Consider the following 20,013-nt stretch of genomic DNA (forward strand, 5'->3'; position numbering starts at 1 on the left):
GCACAATAGTGATAACAAACCCCTCTAATGAAGAAGAAGAAGATGAAATAATGAGTCTCACTTCAAATCACATCACTATTGAAGAAGATGATAATGATAAGTTTGTCGTCGAAGAAGATGTTGAGGAAGCTCCATCTTCCCTTGAATCAGAAAATAAGCCTACAATGGACGAACTTAAAGAGGTTAACTTAGGAACTGTTGAAAACCCACGACCAACCTTCATCAATGCAAACTTATCACCTGAAGAGGAAGCGAATTACATGGAACTTCTGATGGAATATCGAGATATCTTTGCTTGGTCCTATGATGAAATGCCAGGTTTAGACCCAAGGGTTGCTGTACACACCAACTAGCAGTGAAACATGGGGCTAGACCTGTAAAACAAACTCAGCGTCGCTTTCGTCCTGAACTCATATCACAGATTGAGGCTGAAGTCAATAAACTTATCCAAGCAGGTTTCATTCGTGAGGTCAAGTATCCTACGTGGATTTCAAATATCGTGCCAGTAAAAAAGAAGAATGGCCAAATGCGTGTTTGTGTGGATTTTCGAGATCTTAACAATGCTTGTCCCAAAGATGACTTTCCACTTCCAATTACTGAGATCATGGTAGATGCTACCACGGGTCATGGGAGATTAACCTTCATGGACGGTTCATCTGGCTATAATCAAATTCGAATGGCACCCGCAGATGAGGAGAAGACGGCTTTTCGAACTCCAAAAGGGATATATTGTTATAAAGTTATGCCTTTTGGCTTAAAGAATGCAGGTGCCACTTATCAAAGGGCGATGCAGAAGATTTTTGACGATATGCTTCACCAATATGTTGAATGCTATGTTGATGACCTCGTGGTGAAATCAAAAGAAAAGGAAAATCATATGCAGGATCTTCGTTTGGTGTTTGAACGGTTTACGTCGATTCCAACTAAAAATGAACCCATTAAAATGTGCATTTGGTGTGTCCTCAGGAAAAATTCCTAGGGTTTATAGTTCGACATCGAGGAATTGAGATTGATCAGTCTAAGATCGAGGCCATTCTAAAAATGCCGGAGCCAAGAAACATCCATGAGTTGAAGAGTCTCCAAGGAAAGTTGGCCTATATACGGAGATTTATTTCTAACTTAGCGGGCCGATGTCAACCATTCACCCACTTAATGAAGAAGGATACATCATTCTATTGGGATAAAGCTTGTACTAATGCCTTCAACAAGATAAAAGAATACTTGTTGAACCCACCTGTCCTTCGAGCACCGGTACAGGGACGTCCACTTATCCTCTATATTGCGGCTCAAATACGTTCCTTAGGAGTGTTGTTGGCACAACAAAATGATGAAGGCAAGGAAAGTGCTCTCTACTACCTTAGTAGGACATTAAATGGGGCTGAACTGAATTATTCCCCAATAGAGAAGACATGTCTAGCATTGATGTTTGCAATAAAGAAGTTAAGGCATTACCTCCAAGCGCATTCAGTAAGATTAATCTCCCAAGCTGACCCCCTCAAGTACATCATCTCAAGACCAGTATTATCAGGAAGATTGGCAAAATGGGCTTTATTGCTTCAAGAATTTGAAATTGTCTACGTCTCACAAAAAGCTATCAAGGGGCAAGCACTAGCTGATTTTCTGGCTGATCATCCTATTCCCGATGAATGGAAGTTTTCTGAAGACCTACCCGATGAGGATGTTCTGTTTATTGAACTATCAGAACCATGGAAAATGTTTTTGATGGCGCAGCACGACAAGATGGAGCCGGTGCTGGGGTTATATTCATCACACCAGAAGGGAGGTCTTGCCTTTCTCCTTTTCACTTACCAAATGTTGTTCTAATAACATGGCTGAATATCAAGCTTTGATTCTTGGGTTGGAAATGGCAGTGAATATAAAAATGTCTCGCCTTAAAGTTTTTTGGTGATTCTCAATTAGTCATCAGACAACTCCTCTCACTATATGAAGTCAGGAAGCCAGAATTCATCCCATATCACAAGTATGCACTTAAACTGATAACATCACTTGATTGTGTCACTTTAGAACATGTACCACGAAAAGAGAATAAGCAAGCCGATGCCTTGGCAAATCTGGCGTCAACACTAGCATCATGTAGTGAGGAGATAAAAGTCCCTGTATGTCAAAGATGGGTCGTTCCACCACTAAGCCATGACATAGAAGAGAAAGAACAAGTGGGCGTGGTTTCTGTCTACGAGATTGAAAGAGAAGACTGGCGTCAGCCGCTTATCGATTATTTGAGACATGGAAAACTACCTAAAGACTTACGCCATAAGACAGAGGTGAGGCGGAGAGCTTCTCGCTTCATATACTTCCAAGGCACTCTTTATCGACGCTCTTTTGACGGAATTTTTTTTGCGCTGTCTCGGAGAAGAAGAAGCAACAAAAGCACTAGAAAGAAACTCACTCAGGGATTTGTGGAGCACACCAATCAGGCCCTAAACTTCACTTCCGGATCAAAAGAATGGGATATTACTGGCCAACAATGGTGAAGGATTGCATAGACTATGCTAGAAAATGTCAAAGTTGTCAATTGCATGCTAATTTGATCCACCAGCCACCCGAGCCTTTACACCCGACAGTTGCCTCTTGGCCCTTTGATGCTTGGGGACTTGATGTGGTAGGACCATTGCCGAAAAGCTCCGAGGGGCATCTTTACATATTGGCTGCAACAGATTACTTCTCTAAGTGGGCAGAAGCTGTAGCATTAAGAGAGGTCAAGAAAGAGACAGTTGTAAGCTTCATCCGAACAAACATCATTTACCGTTATGGGGTACCAAGACACATCATAACCGATAATGGAAAGGAATTCTACAATACAGCCATGAACAAGTTGTGTGCACAGTTCAGTTTCAAACAACATAACTCTTCTATGTACAATGCTCCGGCTAATGGTTTGGCGGAAGCCTTTAACAAGACTTTATGCAACATTCTCAAGAAGGTGGTGAATCGCTCGAAGAAGGACTGGCATGAGAGAATTGGGGAGGCGCTATGGGCTTATCGTACTACATTCCGAACACCAACTCAAGCTACTCCATACTCCCTGGTATATGGGGTTGAAGCTGTTCTTCCACTAGAATGTCAAATTCCATCTTTAAGAATTGCGATCCAAGAAGGACTTTCCAATGAAGATAATGTTCGCCTACGCCTTGAAGAGCTTGAAGCTTTAGATGAAAAACGTCTTGAGGCACAACAACGACTGGAATGTTATCAAGCACGACTTTGTAGAGCTTTCAATAAGAAGGTGCGACCACGCTCCTTTCAGGAAGGGGATCTTGTCTTGGCAGTACGACGCTCGATAATCATGTCAAAACGCATGGGCAGCAAGTTCCTCTCCAAATGGGATGGCCCTTATGTGGTTCAAGAAGTCTACACCAATGGAGCTTACAAGATTGTTGATGAGAATGGATTGAGGATTGGGCCTATCAATGGCAAATTCTTGAAAAGATACTATGCTTGAAATCTGATGTAGCTCCTGGCCCGCACGAGCTAAAACTGTGAAAGGCACAAAAAAAAAAAAAAAAAAAAAAAAGACAAAAAAAAAAATGTGAACTACGTTATGACTTGATCCTTTTATCCACAAAGGTACGTAGGCAACTTGGAATTCATTCCAAGTACAGTCATGCAAAAAAAAAAAAAAGTTTTGAACTACGTTGTGACTTGATCCTTTATCCATAAAGGTACGTAGGCAACTTAGAAATTATTCTAAGTACAGTCACACCATCCTTTAAAGTTGTTTGAACTAATATGATTGTTCACGTAGAGAAGAGGGACAAATAAACCTCAAAACACAATCGTAACATGGAAATCTAGGTAACAAGACACAAGCGAAGGCAAAATATAGACTTTATTAATGGAAAGAAGAATTCTATTACATAAAGTATGTAGCCTCAATAGAAAGTCATAAGCCGATGTTACCAAAACAAAAAAATTCCAAAGCATAATAAACCATTATCATACTACGGTTTCCAGTTATGTTCTTCCATCTCCTTTTGTTTGGTCTCCAACAATCCTTTTAATTTTTGAAGAATGACTGCGTCAGTTTCACTTATCACAGGGGAAGAGGATAGTGTGGTGATCTCTACTCGAATGCCGGAGGTGATGATTTGTCTCTCAGAAAGTTTTGCATCACACGCCTTGAGAGATGACTCTAACTCAGTCTTCTTGCTCTGCAACTCCATCAATTGTCCTGTTATTTTTGTTATCTCAGCATGAGTAATAGAAATGGATGTAGATGCCTCCTCTTCAAAAGCTTCTGAATTTTTAAGTTGCACTTCAAGCTTTTCAACATTTAAGGCTCGTTGCTCTGATGTCATCATAGGAGATAATGAAGACTCTAAGTGAATAAACTTTTTAGCATCCTCAATCACCTCGGTCACCATTCTTCTGATAGAAGAGCAATCAACCTTTATATCTTCAATGGAGAGGAGGATCTTCTCAACTTCACCAGCCAGGTTAGGAATATAATGGATCGGTGTACGAGCAATCTTATTTTTGATGCTCTCCCAACACTTGACAGCAAATTCAGATCTTATCTCTCCTATTATGTCATCAGCACAATACCTAGTGACTCCTGAAGACTCAAAGGCAGTAGTAGGTCCAAGATTATGCAAGTTGGTCACTATATTAACAGAATACTGGAAGATAAGAGGTTAACTTAGATGAGATATTCAAGATATCTTGTCATAAAGTCAAGATTCCATCAATAAAGACCAACCAATAAAATTATGCCACGTGGCATTGGAAAAGGACCTGAGAGCCCCTACAGATCTCTATAAATAGAGGGCCTCAACCTAAAGGGAGGGGATTCGAGAGGAGATACAAATTTTCTTCAAGACTCTCTCTCTCTCTCTCTCTCTCTTCAAGCAAGGAAGCTCTCTCTCAAAGAGTTCTCAAGCCTCCTTCATCTACGCTTGAAGTTTAACAAGAACGAAGCTCTGTTGGATCAAGCCAAAACGCCCCATAAGAGTTCTTCAACAACACTTTGAAGACAAATCAAGGTACTCTTCAAAGCATCAAATCACAACATCTCGCTTCGCAATACACGCCCAAATTCGTGTTCTTGCAAAGCACAAATCTTGGCTTGATTACTCAAATAAATCAAGTCACCATACATCAAATCCAAGGGAAGAATCAGAGGATTGCCATATTCTTTTGATAGAATATATTACATAGAGATTGTACCCATTCATATATTTAATAAAATTATATATTTGTACACGTGTGCTTATTTAATTTCAGGTACACAAAAATTGTGTCTACAAATTTCTGGCGACTCCACTGGGGACATCTCTACCTTTCATCTCTTCCCTTCAAGAAAGAATTTTCAACAAAACTCTCAATGGCAACTACGAGGAACATGATCACCATTGTCGCTTCGAAGAGCAACAAGGCCATTGATTCAGGTCCCCAACACACTATTGAAGATCCTTCAACCCCGCCATTGAAAACAAAATCCATCGTCGAGTTGTATGCACGAACTAGGCCGATTCTCAAGTTGATATCAACTTCGAATGCAAGAGGGGCACAAGATGTCGCCTCAAAGATGAAGCCACAAGCAACTCCACTACAAAAGTCAAGTGAGGCGCGCGAAATTGTCTTCAGCACTCAAGGCGACTTTGACAATTCACCTATGGAAACTTCTCCGTGTCGATCACCAAGTAAGGCTTCGGGTTCTAGCACCATGTCAGTGATGATGACCGAGACAAACATCTTTAGAAGATCAAGTGGCTAACTTGACAAAAACTCGTCGAGGGGCTTTCGACTTCACTCAAGGCAAAAGACCACGAGATAGCAAAGTTGATGAACAAACTTGAGAGCTTGAACGAAAGAGGCCAAACCTCAACTACCAAGGCTTTTCAAGTAGATCAACTAGATGTCATCGAGGAGTCTGCAATCGGAGCTGTGAAGAATATACGTGGTATTACTGATGGCATCTTCACCAAAAATCAACTGAAAGAACTCATCAAGGAAGCCATCACAGACCAGGTGGAAAGCTCAATTCAACCCTCATATTCATATGCGAAGCCGTACACCCAAAGAATCGACCTGTTAAAGATGCCTCTAAGTTACCAACCACCAAAGTTTCAACAGTTCGATGGCAAGGGAAATCCTCGACAACATATAGCTCACTTTGTGGAGACTTGCAACAATGCCGGGACTAATGGTGATCTCATGGTAAAACAGTTTGTTCGTTCCTTGAAAGGTAATGCCTTTGACTGGTACACTGACTTGGAATCTTGCTCGATTGATACTTGGGAGCAGTTGGAGCGTGAGTTTCTTAACCGCTTTTACAGCACTCGTCGTGTGGTTAGCATGATTGAACTCACTAATGCACGTCAGTGGAAGGAAGAGCCTGTCATCGACTACATTCATCGGTGGAGAAACCTTAGCCTCAACTGTAGAGATCGACTCACCGAAACTTCTGCGCTAGACATGTGTATTCAAGGGATGCATTGGGGACTACGATATATCCTACAAGGCATCAAACCAAAGTCTTTTGAAGAATTGGCTACTCGTGCACATGATATGGAACTTAGCATTGCGGCGGCTGAAAGTTCATTGTTACCTATGCAAGAGCCTAAAAGAAATAAGCCTGAAGGTCGTAGATTCGGAAAGAGCACTCTGAAGGTCGAGGGAAAGCAATCTTTAGTAGTTAACTCGACTGCTGTAAGGGTACCAACTGGAGTTAAGAGGGATGATCATGCAACGCCGACTACTTTTCAAAAGGGTGAAAGAAAGAAACCATCATTGAAAGAGCGACAAGAAAAAGTGTATCCATTCCCTGACTCAGACATATCTAGGATGCTGGATGATCTGCTTGAGGCAAATATCATTGAGTTGCCGGAGGTGAAACGCCCTGAAGAAGCAAACCAAGTAGATAATCCGAATTATTGCAAATATCATCGCTTAATCAGTCATCCCGTAGAGAAGTGTTTTGTGTTGAAAGACAAGATCATGAGGTTACACGAGAATGGAGATATCGTTTTTGATGATGAAATAGCAGCCTCTAATATCACAACCACGGTCAATGTAGGACCATGTCAATCACTCTCTACAATAAGTTTTGGCTCCTATGAACCTATAAGACTTGATGCTATTTTCCCGATGAGCTTCACTGCATCCTCAAGTCAAACTCCATGTATAACCCTTACACCTCAAGTTGACGACTTGAAGCCTGAATGGTCTGAAAAATTATGATGATGAAGGATGGACTTTAGTCACGCATAGAAGAGGAAGAAGGAAGCACATGCAAATGACAAAGCCAACAAGAATGAGGATCTCAATGGTGAGGAAGCTAATTGGTGAGCCGATACGCCGAAAGACTCAACAAAAATCCATACCAGTTAGAAAGGAGGGTTTTTCAGCTCAAAGTATAGGAAAGCCTGTTACACTGAATGAGTACATGCCAACAGAAATGAAAAGAATTGAAAACATACCTGTTGCTTGCTATCAGGTTGATGAAGAGAAAACTCCTATTGATTATGTCTTAAAGAAAAGTCATGATGACTCTTCAAACTTATCTCACGGTGTATGCACAACAGAGATATCCTTCAACGATGAAGACTTGTTGCTTGGATCAAAACTCCATAACCGACCTCTTTTCATTAAAGGATATGTTGATGAAAAGATAGTGAATCGCATCTTAGTGGATGATGGCTCGGCGGTCAATATACTACCTCTTAAGACCATGAGAGAGCTAGGGATTTCTATGGATGAACTCTTCCCAAGTCATCTGATGATTCAAGGTTTTAATCAAGATGCCACAGTGACCATTTTCAGTGAAAAGAAAAAAATTCATGCAACAAGGAGTATCATCATAACGAAGAGTCAAATAGCCGGATCGAATACACATAAAGTAGTCACTCTCGAGGATTGACAAGTTGCCATCATCATATAAGACCCCAACTTTAGCCAGGGGAAGTAATGCAGGAAATATGACTCTCTTGGGATCTCTGAAAAGAGCATGAGCTTGAGATTCATTGAAATGTTTTGCCAACCCCACACCGGCATATTTCGTCATCCCAACTAACTTGGTAGGACTAATTGTTGTTTGATGGGTGCCAAATTTTTCTGCAAGCCAACTGCTGAGAAAATGAATAGGAAAAGGGATGTCTCGTGCGGTCACACTCAATGCAGACTGGACTTCCTTTAGACCTTTGAAGATACTTGCTAGAACTGGTATCGCAAGAGAGAATTGCCTTCCAGCTGCCATCATGGATGCTACTTTGAAAGTACTAGGACGAATGAAACCAACATCCTTGCTAGGAAATACAAATTTGCATAGCCAACATGAAAGAAAAGCCGCTAAATAAACTTCATCCTGAATATGAGAAGGGACATTAAGCTCCTTAAAAGGATGAATGAATTTGCTGAAGCGAACACGAGACTTATCAATTGAGCCAGAAGGATAGTTAGTCTTATTGGATCCGCTAGACTTGCCCACAGAAAAAGGTACCTTGTATCTCAAGTCATCTCGAAACCAGAAATCTACCCAATCTTGAAGGGTCATTACATGGTCACCATCAATAGTCTGACATTCTTTATGAAAGGCGATGAATAGGTACTTGCAGCTCTTTGGAAGAAAAGAACGTCCTTTCTTGTCAGCTTCATTAAGTTCATCAGCAGAAGGGATGACTTCATCATAAAAAGTGCCAAAAATAGGAAGGCCGCTACATGATTTTAGCTCCCAAAGAGATATAGACTCCTCGCCATTCGGGGTAGATAGCGTGTTGGTAGCAGGATTCCAATGGTTATAAAAAGAAAGGATAACATTCATCTGCCAGTCATAGGTAAAAAGGGATGCAAAAATAGTGTCTCGAATATGTGCCCTCTCGAGGATTGGCTCGTAATGTTTCAAAATATCTTCTGTCCATTCCCAATACTTGGGAGTATACTCAAGTGCATCGGAGATTGGGAAATAATCTTTGCAAGTAGCATTTCCATCACGTTTATGATAGTCTAATGACGGCAGATCAGCTAGAAAAGTTGTTGAATGTGGAAAGGAGGATTGAAGTTGTAAAACTGATTGAGGCAAACCACCATGACCATAAAGTTCATAAGAAGTCTCCAATGACCAGGAAGTCAAATGCTTGATGCTTTCGGAAGACCGCTTCTTAGCAAATGGACCAATGGCAGGTTCATATACGTGAAGGCTTGTCCGACGATACTTCTCATCAATCACTAAGAATCTTTTAGTAGAAGAAGAAGAATTCCTGAAAAGCACCATCTAAAAAGAAAAGGAAGACATATATAAAAATGCATGAATTAGATGCATATTTGAAAAAAAAAAAAAGGTAGAGAATAAGAACTTACCTTGATCAAGAGCCAAAGAAAAGTGATGCTCCAATGTTAAGAAATATATGATTGGCCAAAATTGATGAAAAAAAAAAAAAAAAACAGCAACCGTGACCTTTAAGGAGCAACTCGTCAAGCACCAATGCTTGTAAAGTATTACGGCAAGAGAATTCAGATCACCCAAAGAAACCTGCAACCCTGCAATAAGAATAGATGTTAATTAATGGAAACAGGTAGGCACACCAATAACTCAATCAGGCTTAGTCAAGTCTATTTCAATAACAAGTTTGCACCATCCATCATGCAGTTGCAGAAACAGATAAGGGTTGCTTTTGGTTAACACACGCATGTCAACAATATGCCAATCCAGTACAAGCTCTCTCTTTGGATGTGCCATCAAGAAACTCTGCAGTGCTCCAAGGATTTGAAAGGATTTCTTTCATCTAGATAACAACAGTCTTGAAACAACTTGTCCGGAGCCTGCTAAGGTGAAGTTCAAAAAAAAAAAACTGTTGTTGTCGCTGCGGCATCTAGAGTTCACCTTTACTGTCAACATAAAGAAAATAGTTGCTTTCTAGTCACTGAGCAGTCACCGTCTCTGCGTCTCCATGTAATTCAACCATGGCAGATAAAATAACACATGGCCGAATGCAGTTTCACTGCGTCACTATGTAATTCAACGAATAGAGGACTGCGGATTGTCAAGTTTTCCATGTCAGCTCTTAAGACTAGGCAAATTGTTGGAAATATTTCGCTGAGCAATCACTCCTTTTTTTTTGCTTTATTCTAGGCCATGCATAATTTCACTCTTCTCCATGCAGTCAAAAAATAGGAAGACGATGCAAATGCATTTATCAAAGAAAGGAGTTTAAATTACTATCATCATGAGCTTTGGTTAGAAGTTTAAAGCTCACTTCACCTGCACAAACTCAGAATTGTGTCCTGCATATATATATATATATATATAAAGGACTTGCAGTTGTAAAACAAATACTGAAGAGTTATGCATACCTGCTAAGACCGTCGATGATGCTGAGCTGCTAAGTGGAGGCTGCACTGTTAGTGAAGAAACAGAAGTATTGCTAGGTTGAGGCTGCACCGTTAATTAAATCCAAACTTGAGCAGTACCACACTTGGTTTAATGATATCACCAATTCTGCCCGTATATATTGACACAATCTTCGCAAAGCATCAAGTTAGATATTGATTTTGAAGCAAGACGTTTGGTTACTAGGTGGATGCTACGCGGTTAATAAAAAAAAGCAACATGAAGTGTTGCGTGGTGGGTAACAAGAAAAGAGCAATGTAATGTTCTTTTATAGCCGCCTCAGTGACTCTTTCCTAATCTAAAACAAAGTCTTTTCTTATTCTGTGAGAGCAAGCAAAGTCGGCTTCCAGTACAAGAAATTGTGTTGGTCTCTTTCTTAGTAATTAATTCACGTTGGACAATTTATTTAGAAAAGAAAGTCAATTACACAAAGCAATTTACGTTGCAAAGTTATTTTGCTCTCTGGACATTCTTTCAAAAGGTTGAAATTAATTAAGGATGGGGGCACGGTTCCCAAAGCATTGAGAAAAGGGAGTTGCAACTTTCATAATTCATAACTTGTTGACCGCTACTCGGAATCACAAACAGATTGCGTTATTGGATTCAGAATAACGAGATCTTTAAAACAAGATGCCACAGTGACCATTTTCAGTGAAAAGAAAAAAATTCATGCAGCCCGGTCAAAGTGTTGGTTGCTATTCGGGTATAAAGATAAATTTTGTCTGGCCCTGCATATGCAGCAGTTTCAAATGAGCAATTGGACCTGAATATTCTATCATGTTTATCTGATAAATCTCAATCAAGATTGATCCATAAATTTTCAATTTTTTTGATTATTATATTTTATTTTCACAATAAGATTTATCTGTTTATTGTGAAAATCTAATATGATCAAATCAAATTTTAGTCGGAAATATAAAACCCTCACAGCCATATTTTTCGAGACATGCCCACTTGTTCCAAAAGTAAGTGAACTTGTCTCGAGGGGGCATCTGTAGAAACACAAATTTTCCACCAATCAAATTTCACCATGTGTTATTTTATTCTTTAAAATAAAGGATAAAATAAAATTGAAATAAATGACATGGAAAACAAATGAGCCTTCAAATATTTCTTGACCAATGAAAAGTTGACACTTGAGATGAGATATTCAAGATATCTTGTCATAAAGTCAAGATTCCATCAATAAAGACCAACCAATAAAATTATGCCACGTGGCATTGGAAAAGGACCTGAGAGCCCCTACAGATCTCTATAAATAGAGGGCCTCAACCTAAAGGGAGGGGATTCGAGAGGAGATACAAATTTTCTTCAAGACTCTCTCTCTCTCTCTCTCTCTCTTCAAGCAAGGAAGCTCTCTCTCAAAGAGTTCTCAAGCCTCCTTCATCTACGCTTGAAGTTTAACAAGAACGAAGCTCTGTTGGATCAAGCCAAAACGCCCCATAAGAGTTCTTCAACAACACTTTGAAGACAAATCAAGGTACTCTTCAAAGCATCAAATCACAACATCTCGCTTCGCAATACACGCCCAAATTCGTGTTCTTGCAAAGCACAAATCTTGGCTTGATTACTCAAATAAATCAAGTCACCATACATCAAATCCAAGGGAAGAATCAGAGGATTGCCATATTCTTTTGATAGAATATATTACATAGAGATTGTACCCATTCATATATTTAATAAAATTATATATTTGTACACGTGTGCTTATTTAATTTCAGGTACACAAAAATTGTGTCTACAAATTTCTATCTGTAGAAACACAAATTTTCCACCAATCAAATTTCACCATGTGTTATTTTATTCTTTAAAATAAAGGATAAAATAAAATTGAAATAAATGACATGGAAAACAAATGAGCCTTCAAATATTTCTTGACCAATGAAAAGTTGACACTTGAGATGAGATATTCAAGATATCTTGTCATAAAGTCAAGATTCCATCAATAAAGACCAACCAATAAAATTATGCCACGTGGCATTGGAAAAGGACCTGAGAGCCCCTACAGATCTCTATAAATAGAGGGCCTCAACCTAAAGGGAGGGGATTCGAGAGGAGATACAAATTTTCTTCAAGACTCTCTCTCTCTCTCTCTCTCTCTCTTCAAGCAAGGAAGCTCTCTCTCAAAGAGTTCTCAAGCCTCCTTCATCTACGCTTGAAGTTTAACAAGAACGAAGCTCTGTTGGATCAAGCCAAAACGCCCCATAAGAGTTCTTCAACAACACTTTGAAGACAAATCAAGGTACTCTTCAAAGCATCAAATCACAACATCTCGCTTCGCAATACACGCCCAAATTCGTGTTCTTGCAAAGCACAAATCTTGGCTTGATTACTCAAATAAATCAAGTCACCATACATCAAATCCAAGGGAAGAATCAGAGGATTGCCATATTCTTTTGATAGAATATATTACATAGAGATTGTACCCATTCATATATTTAATAAAATTATATATTTGTACACGTGTGCTTATTTAATTTCAGGTACACAAAAATTGTGTCTACAGATCTCATTTTTATTTGAGGGAATAAAAGCTATTGGTTGGGTCAAAAAATCCTTTTCCACCAGTTTCATCTTATGGCTAAGCAGATTTGTTCTGTTTTTTTGACTCTTATATTCAAATCTTCGAACCAATACTTAAGAATTTTTTAAAACAGATACATATATAGAGACAGAGAGAGATTGAGATTTACCTAAAGCTATATGTTTCTTTGGCTGCCTCTCCATATGATTATTTTTAGTAATATGTGATAGTGTTTTCAGTTTTGAACATAAATTAATATACTTAATCTTCGTTAAATATTATGCTTTCGATTTCCTTTAACATGGTAGACGGACTTCGAAGCAATGCATTGAAAAATGCATCCACTTTAGCTTCCTCAACAGATCATATGCCAAGCAATGCATCCAAGTTATGTGAGGTAGTGTTGTGCTTCCTTTCTTTATGAGTATTCTAGAAAAGGAGAAGAAACAAATGAATGGTCGTATCACTATACCTTGTTTTGCTGAGCTCTATCGCTAACATAGTTGGAAGGTCAACCGTTCTGCCGCTCATTACACCCTTTCGACTAGGATCTTTTGCATAACCGATTATGAATTGACCAATCGATTTATTTAATTTAATTAGTAAATTAGTTTTTTATTTAAAAAATAAATAAAATCTAGTTTATTTTCAATATTTCTTTTTAAACTTGATTTTTTTTATAACTTTTATCATATCTCTCATCTTGACAAAAACATCATATTTAATTGACTTTGTAAAAATATTCGCAAATTGGTTTTGAGTATTTACATACTTGATTTCAACTTTATTTGTTTTAATGCAATCTCGTAAATAATGAAATTATGTGTCAATATATTTACTTCCATCATGGAATACTAGATTTGTAACAACCTCAAATTATAATGTCATAAAATCTCAAACATTTTTTTATTAATGTCAAGAATTGAATAATATGTTTAAGATTATGGAATTATTTTTATTTTTTAAAAAAAAATTTGGCAAAGTTTCATCTATTTTCATTGATACAAAGTTATCGATAACAATTCTATTATATGTCATTACAACTTTCATCTTGATCCAATCATCCTGGATCACATCCCATTCTTCAAACAATCTCTCAATACTTATATTTATCAATATATTCAAGACTCATAATATCAATTAATAAATCAACATAAAAGTATTATTAAAACAATTTGAAAGATAAACAAATTCTTCATTAAAGAGTAATACATGCTAACTAATTACATATATGCATTTAGACTAAAGAATACAATATTAAGATTAAGAGTCATATAATCTTAAAACATCTAATGTATTATTCTACTGCTTTATATTATAAACTTATCTTATCATTTTGAAATTGATTTAGCCATACTAACAATTATACATATATATTATACATCCATTACATACTACAGATCTTGTACTTGATTTTTACAACACAAGGGTAATACATTTATTACATACTATACATCTTCTACTTGATTTTTACAATATAGATTTTCAAAGAAAATAAAGACATAAATATTACATTCCAAAATAATAATTCAAAAATAGAAAAATCTTACATCTAACGATCTGCATCACCTCTCGATATACATGTTTCAACAATAACTACATTAATCAATTTATTCAATATCTTAGTCTTCTATTAATTATTTTACTCTTAACCTTTGAAATTTAATACTTCTAACTTCCATCAACTAATTTACGTACTCTTTTCAAACTTAAATATTCAGTTAACTCATCTCGATTACCAATAATTCTAACACTTTCATATAATTACTCACAAATTTGGTTATCCTTTCTCGGTTACCAATAAATCCAGTAATTCCATCCGAATTACCCATCATCCGGCTAAACCCTTTTTGTTTGCCAATCAATCCAGTAATTCCATATGAATTACCTCATATTCGATTAACCTCTTTATTAACTAATAAATCGGGTAATTCTCTTAATTACCCACGAAATTCAGCTAACCTATTTTGATTGCCAAAATCAATTTGGTAATTCCATATGAATTACCCATCATCCAGTTAACTTCTTTTATTAGCCAATCAATCCGGTAATTTCATACGAATTACCTAATATTCAGCTAATATCTTTTGTTAGCCAATAAACCTGGTAATTTTCTTAATTACCCAAGAAATCCAGCTAACCCATTTTGAATTGCCAAAATCAATCAGGTAATTCCATACGAATTACCCAGCATCCGACTAACCTTTTTTGTTAACCAAATAATAATCCCAGTAATTTCACATAAATTACCAATAATTCTCATTTGTAATAATCACTCAATTTATTCATTTATTTCATTCTTTTAACATCAATTAAATAAAACAACATAGATATTTAGGGAAATCTAATAATTACAAAATAAGGTGACGAATCACCTACCCTCTGCTTGTGATGACCTAGCTCCTCTTGTCTGATAACCAGCTCTAGGCACAACTTCTGAATCAATCAAATGTCATTATATCATTAGTTCATCAATATTTTTCTTATGTGCCGAAACACAAAGAATGTAATTTTTATTTGTAATCTGTTCTAATAAAAATTCATTCTCAAACATAACATCATTATTTCACATACAACCACATATTTAAATCAAGTTACTTCTTTTCTTGCTTTATGTTCATAATTCCTCCATCGAATAATCATTCTATTCTTTATGCCCTCACATCATATTATTTATTTTATTTAAACATATGTAAGAACTATTTTCAAACACAATCTAAACATCTAGTATTCATGCTTTCTTTTAACTAGTTCATTTCTCTTTTAAATTGAATTTACTTATTTTTTTTCTCAACTTTAATGCTATTTCTTCATTTAGTCTTTTTTAAACATAACATTTTTATTCCACTTCAACTTCATCATTTTTATTCCACTTCAACTTCATCATTTTTCCTTCCCCTCCTAATTCCCATAAGAACCCTAAGTTCAAGAATCAAGGATTTGAGAGAAAATAAAGTAAAATTCCATGAAATTACTTCCTAACTTAATCAAGTAAGCTTAAAAACATCTAAATTAAACATTAAATCCAAACTTCTCATGCTTACCAATTGACTTTCTTCCAATTTCTCTTCTCTCCCAAAGTTATCTAAATTCCCTCTCACAATTCCTCTTTCCTTCACTTGATTCTTCCTTAGATTAAGATTTTATAAGTTGAACTTTGCAAGTTTACAAGGTTATTATCTCAATTTTCTTATTTTTTTTCCTTACTTTTCTCTCTTTCTCTCATGTTACTTTCTGTTCTTTCTTTTCCCCAATCTACTTCTGCCCAGTCGGCAATATATAAAAGGAAGGGAGAGCTGATTTGTTTTATTTTTTAATGACAAATAACCATTTTACTCTTAATGAGTCATTTTGCTTCTATTTGACGATCCTTATTTCTTTACTAGAAATATCGAGCTCTGTTTATTCTAAAATTTTAACTAGATTCTATTCAATATATTTTAAGATCCCTTGTAAAATTTTAGCTTAATCTGATTGTCGGATTGAAAATTACATCTAATAACATAAAACTGGTCAAATTGTGATTTTTCGTCAAATTTTCAAATTTCTCTAAAAGTTCTGAAATTTTAACCCAAGCTAAGACATCATATTAGAAGGCTCCACGTAAATTTTTAGAATTTTCTAATAACCCGATCGTGAGTTATATTTTTTTTTATTTTGCATAAAAGTAGTCAATTTATGATTTTTCGTCTAGAGGCAAGTTTACATTCTCCCCTCCTAGAAAAATTTTCGTCCTCGAAATTTAATTTCATACCTATGTAAGAAAATAATCCAGGATATTTCTTCTTCATTTCTAACTCTCTCTCCCAGGTTTCTTTTTCTATTTGAGAATTTCTCCACAATACTTTTACTAATGACACCTTTTTATTTCATAATTCCTTTATACTTCAGTTCATAATTTGAACAGGCTGTACCTCTTTAGCTAAAAATCCAGGATATATTTGTATTATTTTTTATATTTTCAATGTCATTTTAAAAAAATATAAATTTTAAAAGTTTTTTAAATATATTTGACTTTAAAGATGTTATTTTTAAAATTATTGATTTACCTCGTTAAATGGACATTGACATTACTGGGGGATTTTGGAGGGAAAGAAAAATTTGAAGTAAGAGGGGCAGTGGGGCACTAGTTCTTTTCTATCTCTACCAAACACCAGCCGCCGCCCAAAGAAGCCCTCTCCCTTTGCCAAGCCAGCCCATTTCCTCTCATCTTCAACCTTCAGCCCGAGAGCCCCCTCATTTCCCTTTCCTTTTGACAAAAACCAGAGGGACCCCCCATTTCCTTCCTCCCCCGCTGCACCTCCATCTGCCCCGCAGCAGCTCCCCCTCACAGATCTTCCCCTTCCCTCACCAGATCTTCCCTCTCTCACCCGAACACCCACCAGAACCACAAACGCCAGCCATCGCCATTTCCAGCACCGAACCAGATCTCCCCCCCTCACTCTCTCTTCAACCACAGCGTCTTCCACCTTAACCCCATAGAGCCCTCTCCCTTCCGCGCTCACCCTTGAAGCCAACACCTACCTCCGGCCGCCTCCCCCGCAAAAAGGGAACACAAAAAGGGCCGGCCACCACCCCCATCTGCCTTTTCGTTCCTTCATCTTTCCCCACAAGACAGCCCCCAGTAAGCCGACCCACGGCCTACCTCTCTTCTCCCGATCTGTTCTGCTTTCTTCTCCCTACAGATCGGCCTCCACCGACCACCGACCACCAACCACCAACCACCAAACCAGCCTCCCAGTCACCCTCACCTCCATCTTAGACCCAGCAGAGCCGCCAACCACTTGTAAAGGAGAAGAAGAAAGTGAAACCAAAGGGAAAAAAAAGCAGATCTGAAAAAGAACAAAAGTAAAATCAACTGTTGTATGTGTTTCTTTTCTTGTTTTGCAGGTCACCACTGGTGAGGAAGGGAAGAAGCGAGGAAGCTATTCCAGATCCTCTCGCTGCGAGGTCTTTCCCGCGGCGGCGCGTGAACCTACTCGCCGCAGTGGCGGGTGGAGCAAACGCGACGCCACTGTTCCCGAGACCAATAAAATTCCAGCACGGTTCCCGAGTCCAAGCAATTGATATCCTGATAATTATTGACCTTTGGAAGGTCTTTTTGTAATTTTTATTTAAATTATTATCCTTATGCAAAGAAATTCTAACGTTAATAAAACAAAATGAACAATGGTTTTTTTTATATGATTTTGTAATTCTATATATTAAAAAGATATTAAAAAAACAAAATATTTTTCTGATATTTTGTTTTTTTTTTGTAATATGAGCTAAATTTTTAAAGTCTTTAATAGACTGATCTATTAAATCATTAGTAGATGACGAAGTTCCATCCGAATTGAAGCATTTAAAAATAATAGTACTAATAAAATAAAATACCACATACCAGAGACGACAGTCTTGAGAATATCATCAAGCCTTTTAGCCCGAGCATCTACTTGGCTATTTATTTTTCTTTGCAAACTATTTTTTTATATCATGTATATTCTTTTTTTTGTTTTGTTGTATATCATCAACCTTCAATATTTTCTGGAAAAACTTTATATACTCAACAAAGTTCTGTATTTATTTATTAATAAAATTCGACTATTATAAAAAAAAAAAGAAATGTTGGTATATATGTTGGAATGAAGAATTGGCGTCTCTATAAATGACAATCCAGGACTATTAAGAATTAGTGGAGTTCTAAGAGATCAGGAAGGAAACTTCTTTGTGTTTTCTCTAGCTTCACAGGTTATATAAGCTCTCCAATAAAGCCAGGTCTTGGCAATTCAAAAAACACTACTTTTGAATACAGATTACAGCTACGCTTCTTCAAATCAATGGATTATAGAGTGTGATTCTTACAATATTATTACTTGGATTAAAAAGGTGAAAATATCATGTGACCATGGCATTTGAAGGTGAATTCAATGATATATACACCGCTTCTAATATCCTTCTTTTCGTGTTTTTTGAGAATGTTTGTAGAGAGAAGAATTATGTTGCTGATAACTTAGCCAAGCAAGGAAATTTTAGACTCACTGATTTATTTGCGTGGCTTTAGCTTATAACTTAGAGAATTATTTAGTATGAAAGGGTTATTAGCAAGTATAAATTCGCAACAATCTACTTTTTTGTATTCTCCTCTTATGTTTAGCCATGTTCTTATTGGCTTTAATTGTTGATTATTAAAATCTATGGTATTTCATTAAAAAAAAAATAACATCAAAGAAAAAAAAGAAGAAGCTAAACCCAACAAGGACTGAACTAGGTGATCAAGAGGAATGGCATATTGCCAAATGGTACATAAGAAAGTTCCATCCTAATTGAAGCATTAAAAATAACAGTACGAATCCAAAGAAATAACAATAATACTCTATGCCTCATGCCCATCAAAATCACCAAGCCTTTGAGACCGAGCAGCTAATTGTTCGCATACTTCAGGTCGACATTGCTTACTTAAACCGAGATGTGACATGAGAAGACAGACATGAGTGAGTAGCTCCCCACCTTGGCTAAGTGCATGGACATGCTCCTTCCATACAGAATGACTTGCAGCTTACATCAACATGTCCACCCACACTTCACTTATCATTCCCCATTTCTTGTCATTTGTCAACCATCCTGTGCCTCCAATGACTGCAATGACAAACCAAGCATGCAACCATCTAGGAGTCCATGTACCTTTCTTTAATTTTTGGACACAATCTCTTGTTGTACTTTATATCAATATATCTCCTTGATTAAGTAATAAGGTAAAAGGTACGGGAAATTTATTTTTCACCAACATGCAATCCAGTGTGGATTACAATAGTAATCTACAATGTATTTTTTATTTTTGTTTTTTTTCCCTCAAACTATCTTTGTTAATTTTGCTTTTTTAATATTAAGCTGATTAAAAATTTTACTTTGTAATTTTTTTTCTTTAAAATACTGTGGATTATGACAGTGTTTTTCCATATGGTTTTTCTATTTTGTTTTTTTATTTTTTAAAATTATATTTGTTGATTTTATTTTTTAATATTGAGCTTATTGAGAATTTATTTTTGTAATTTTTTTTCTTTAAAACATTGTTGATTGCTATAGTGTTTCTCCACATGGTTTTTTTGTTTTTGTTTTTTTTACAATTTTCTCCAAAATTATCCTTTTCGATTTTATTTTTTAA

At 36.7% G+C, this 20,013-nt stretch overlaps 1 protein-coding gene across 1 annotated transcript; it reads right to left on the bottom strand.

Moving 5' to 3' along the window:
- Positions 1-7,699: 7,699 nt before the first annotated feature.
- On the bottom strand, positions 7,700-12,081 carry LOC118046154 (uncharacterized). Its single transcript, XM_035054949.2, has 2 exons — positions 9,316-12,081; positions 7,700-9,229 (listed from the first exon to the last, which is right to left on the bottom strand). Exon 2 carries the CDS (start codon positions 9,227-9,229, stop codon positions 7,700-7,702), a length of 1,530 nt encoding a protein of 509 aa, XP_034910840.1. The 5' UTR covers positions 9,316-12,081.
- Positions 12,082-20,013: the final 7,932 nt, after the last annotated feature.

Source organism: Populus alba, chromosome 6 (genome assembly GCF_005239225.2).
Source record: "Populus alba chromosome 6, ASM523922v2, whole genome shotgun sequence".
NCBI classification, from domain to species: domain Eukaryota; kingdom Viridiplantae; phylum Streptophyta; class Magnoliopsida; order Malpighiales; family Salicaceae; genus Populus; species Populus alba.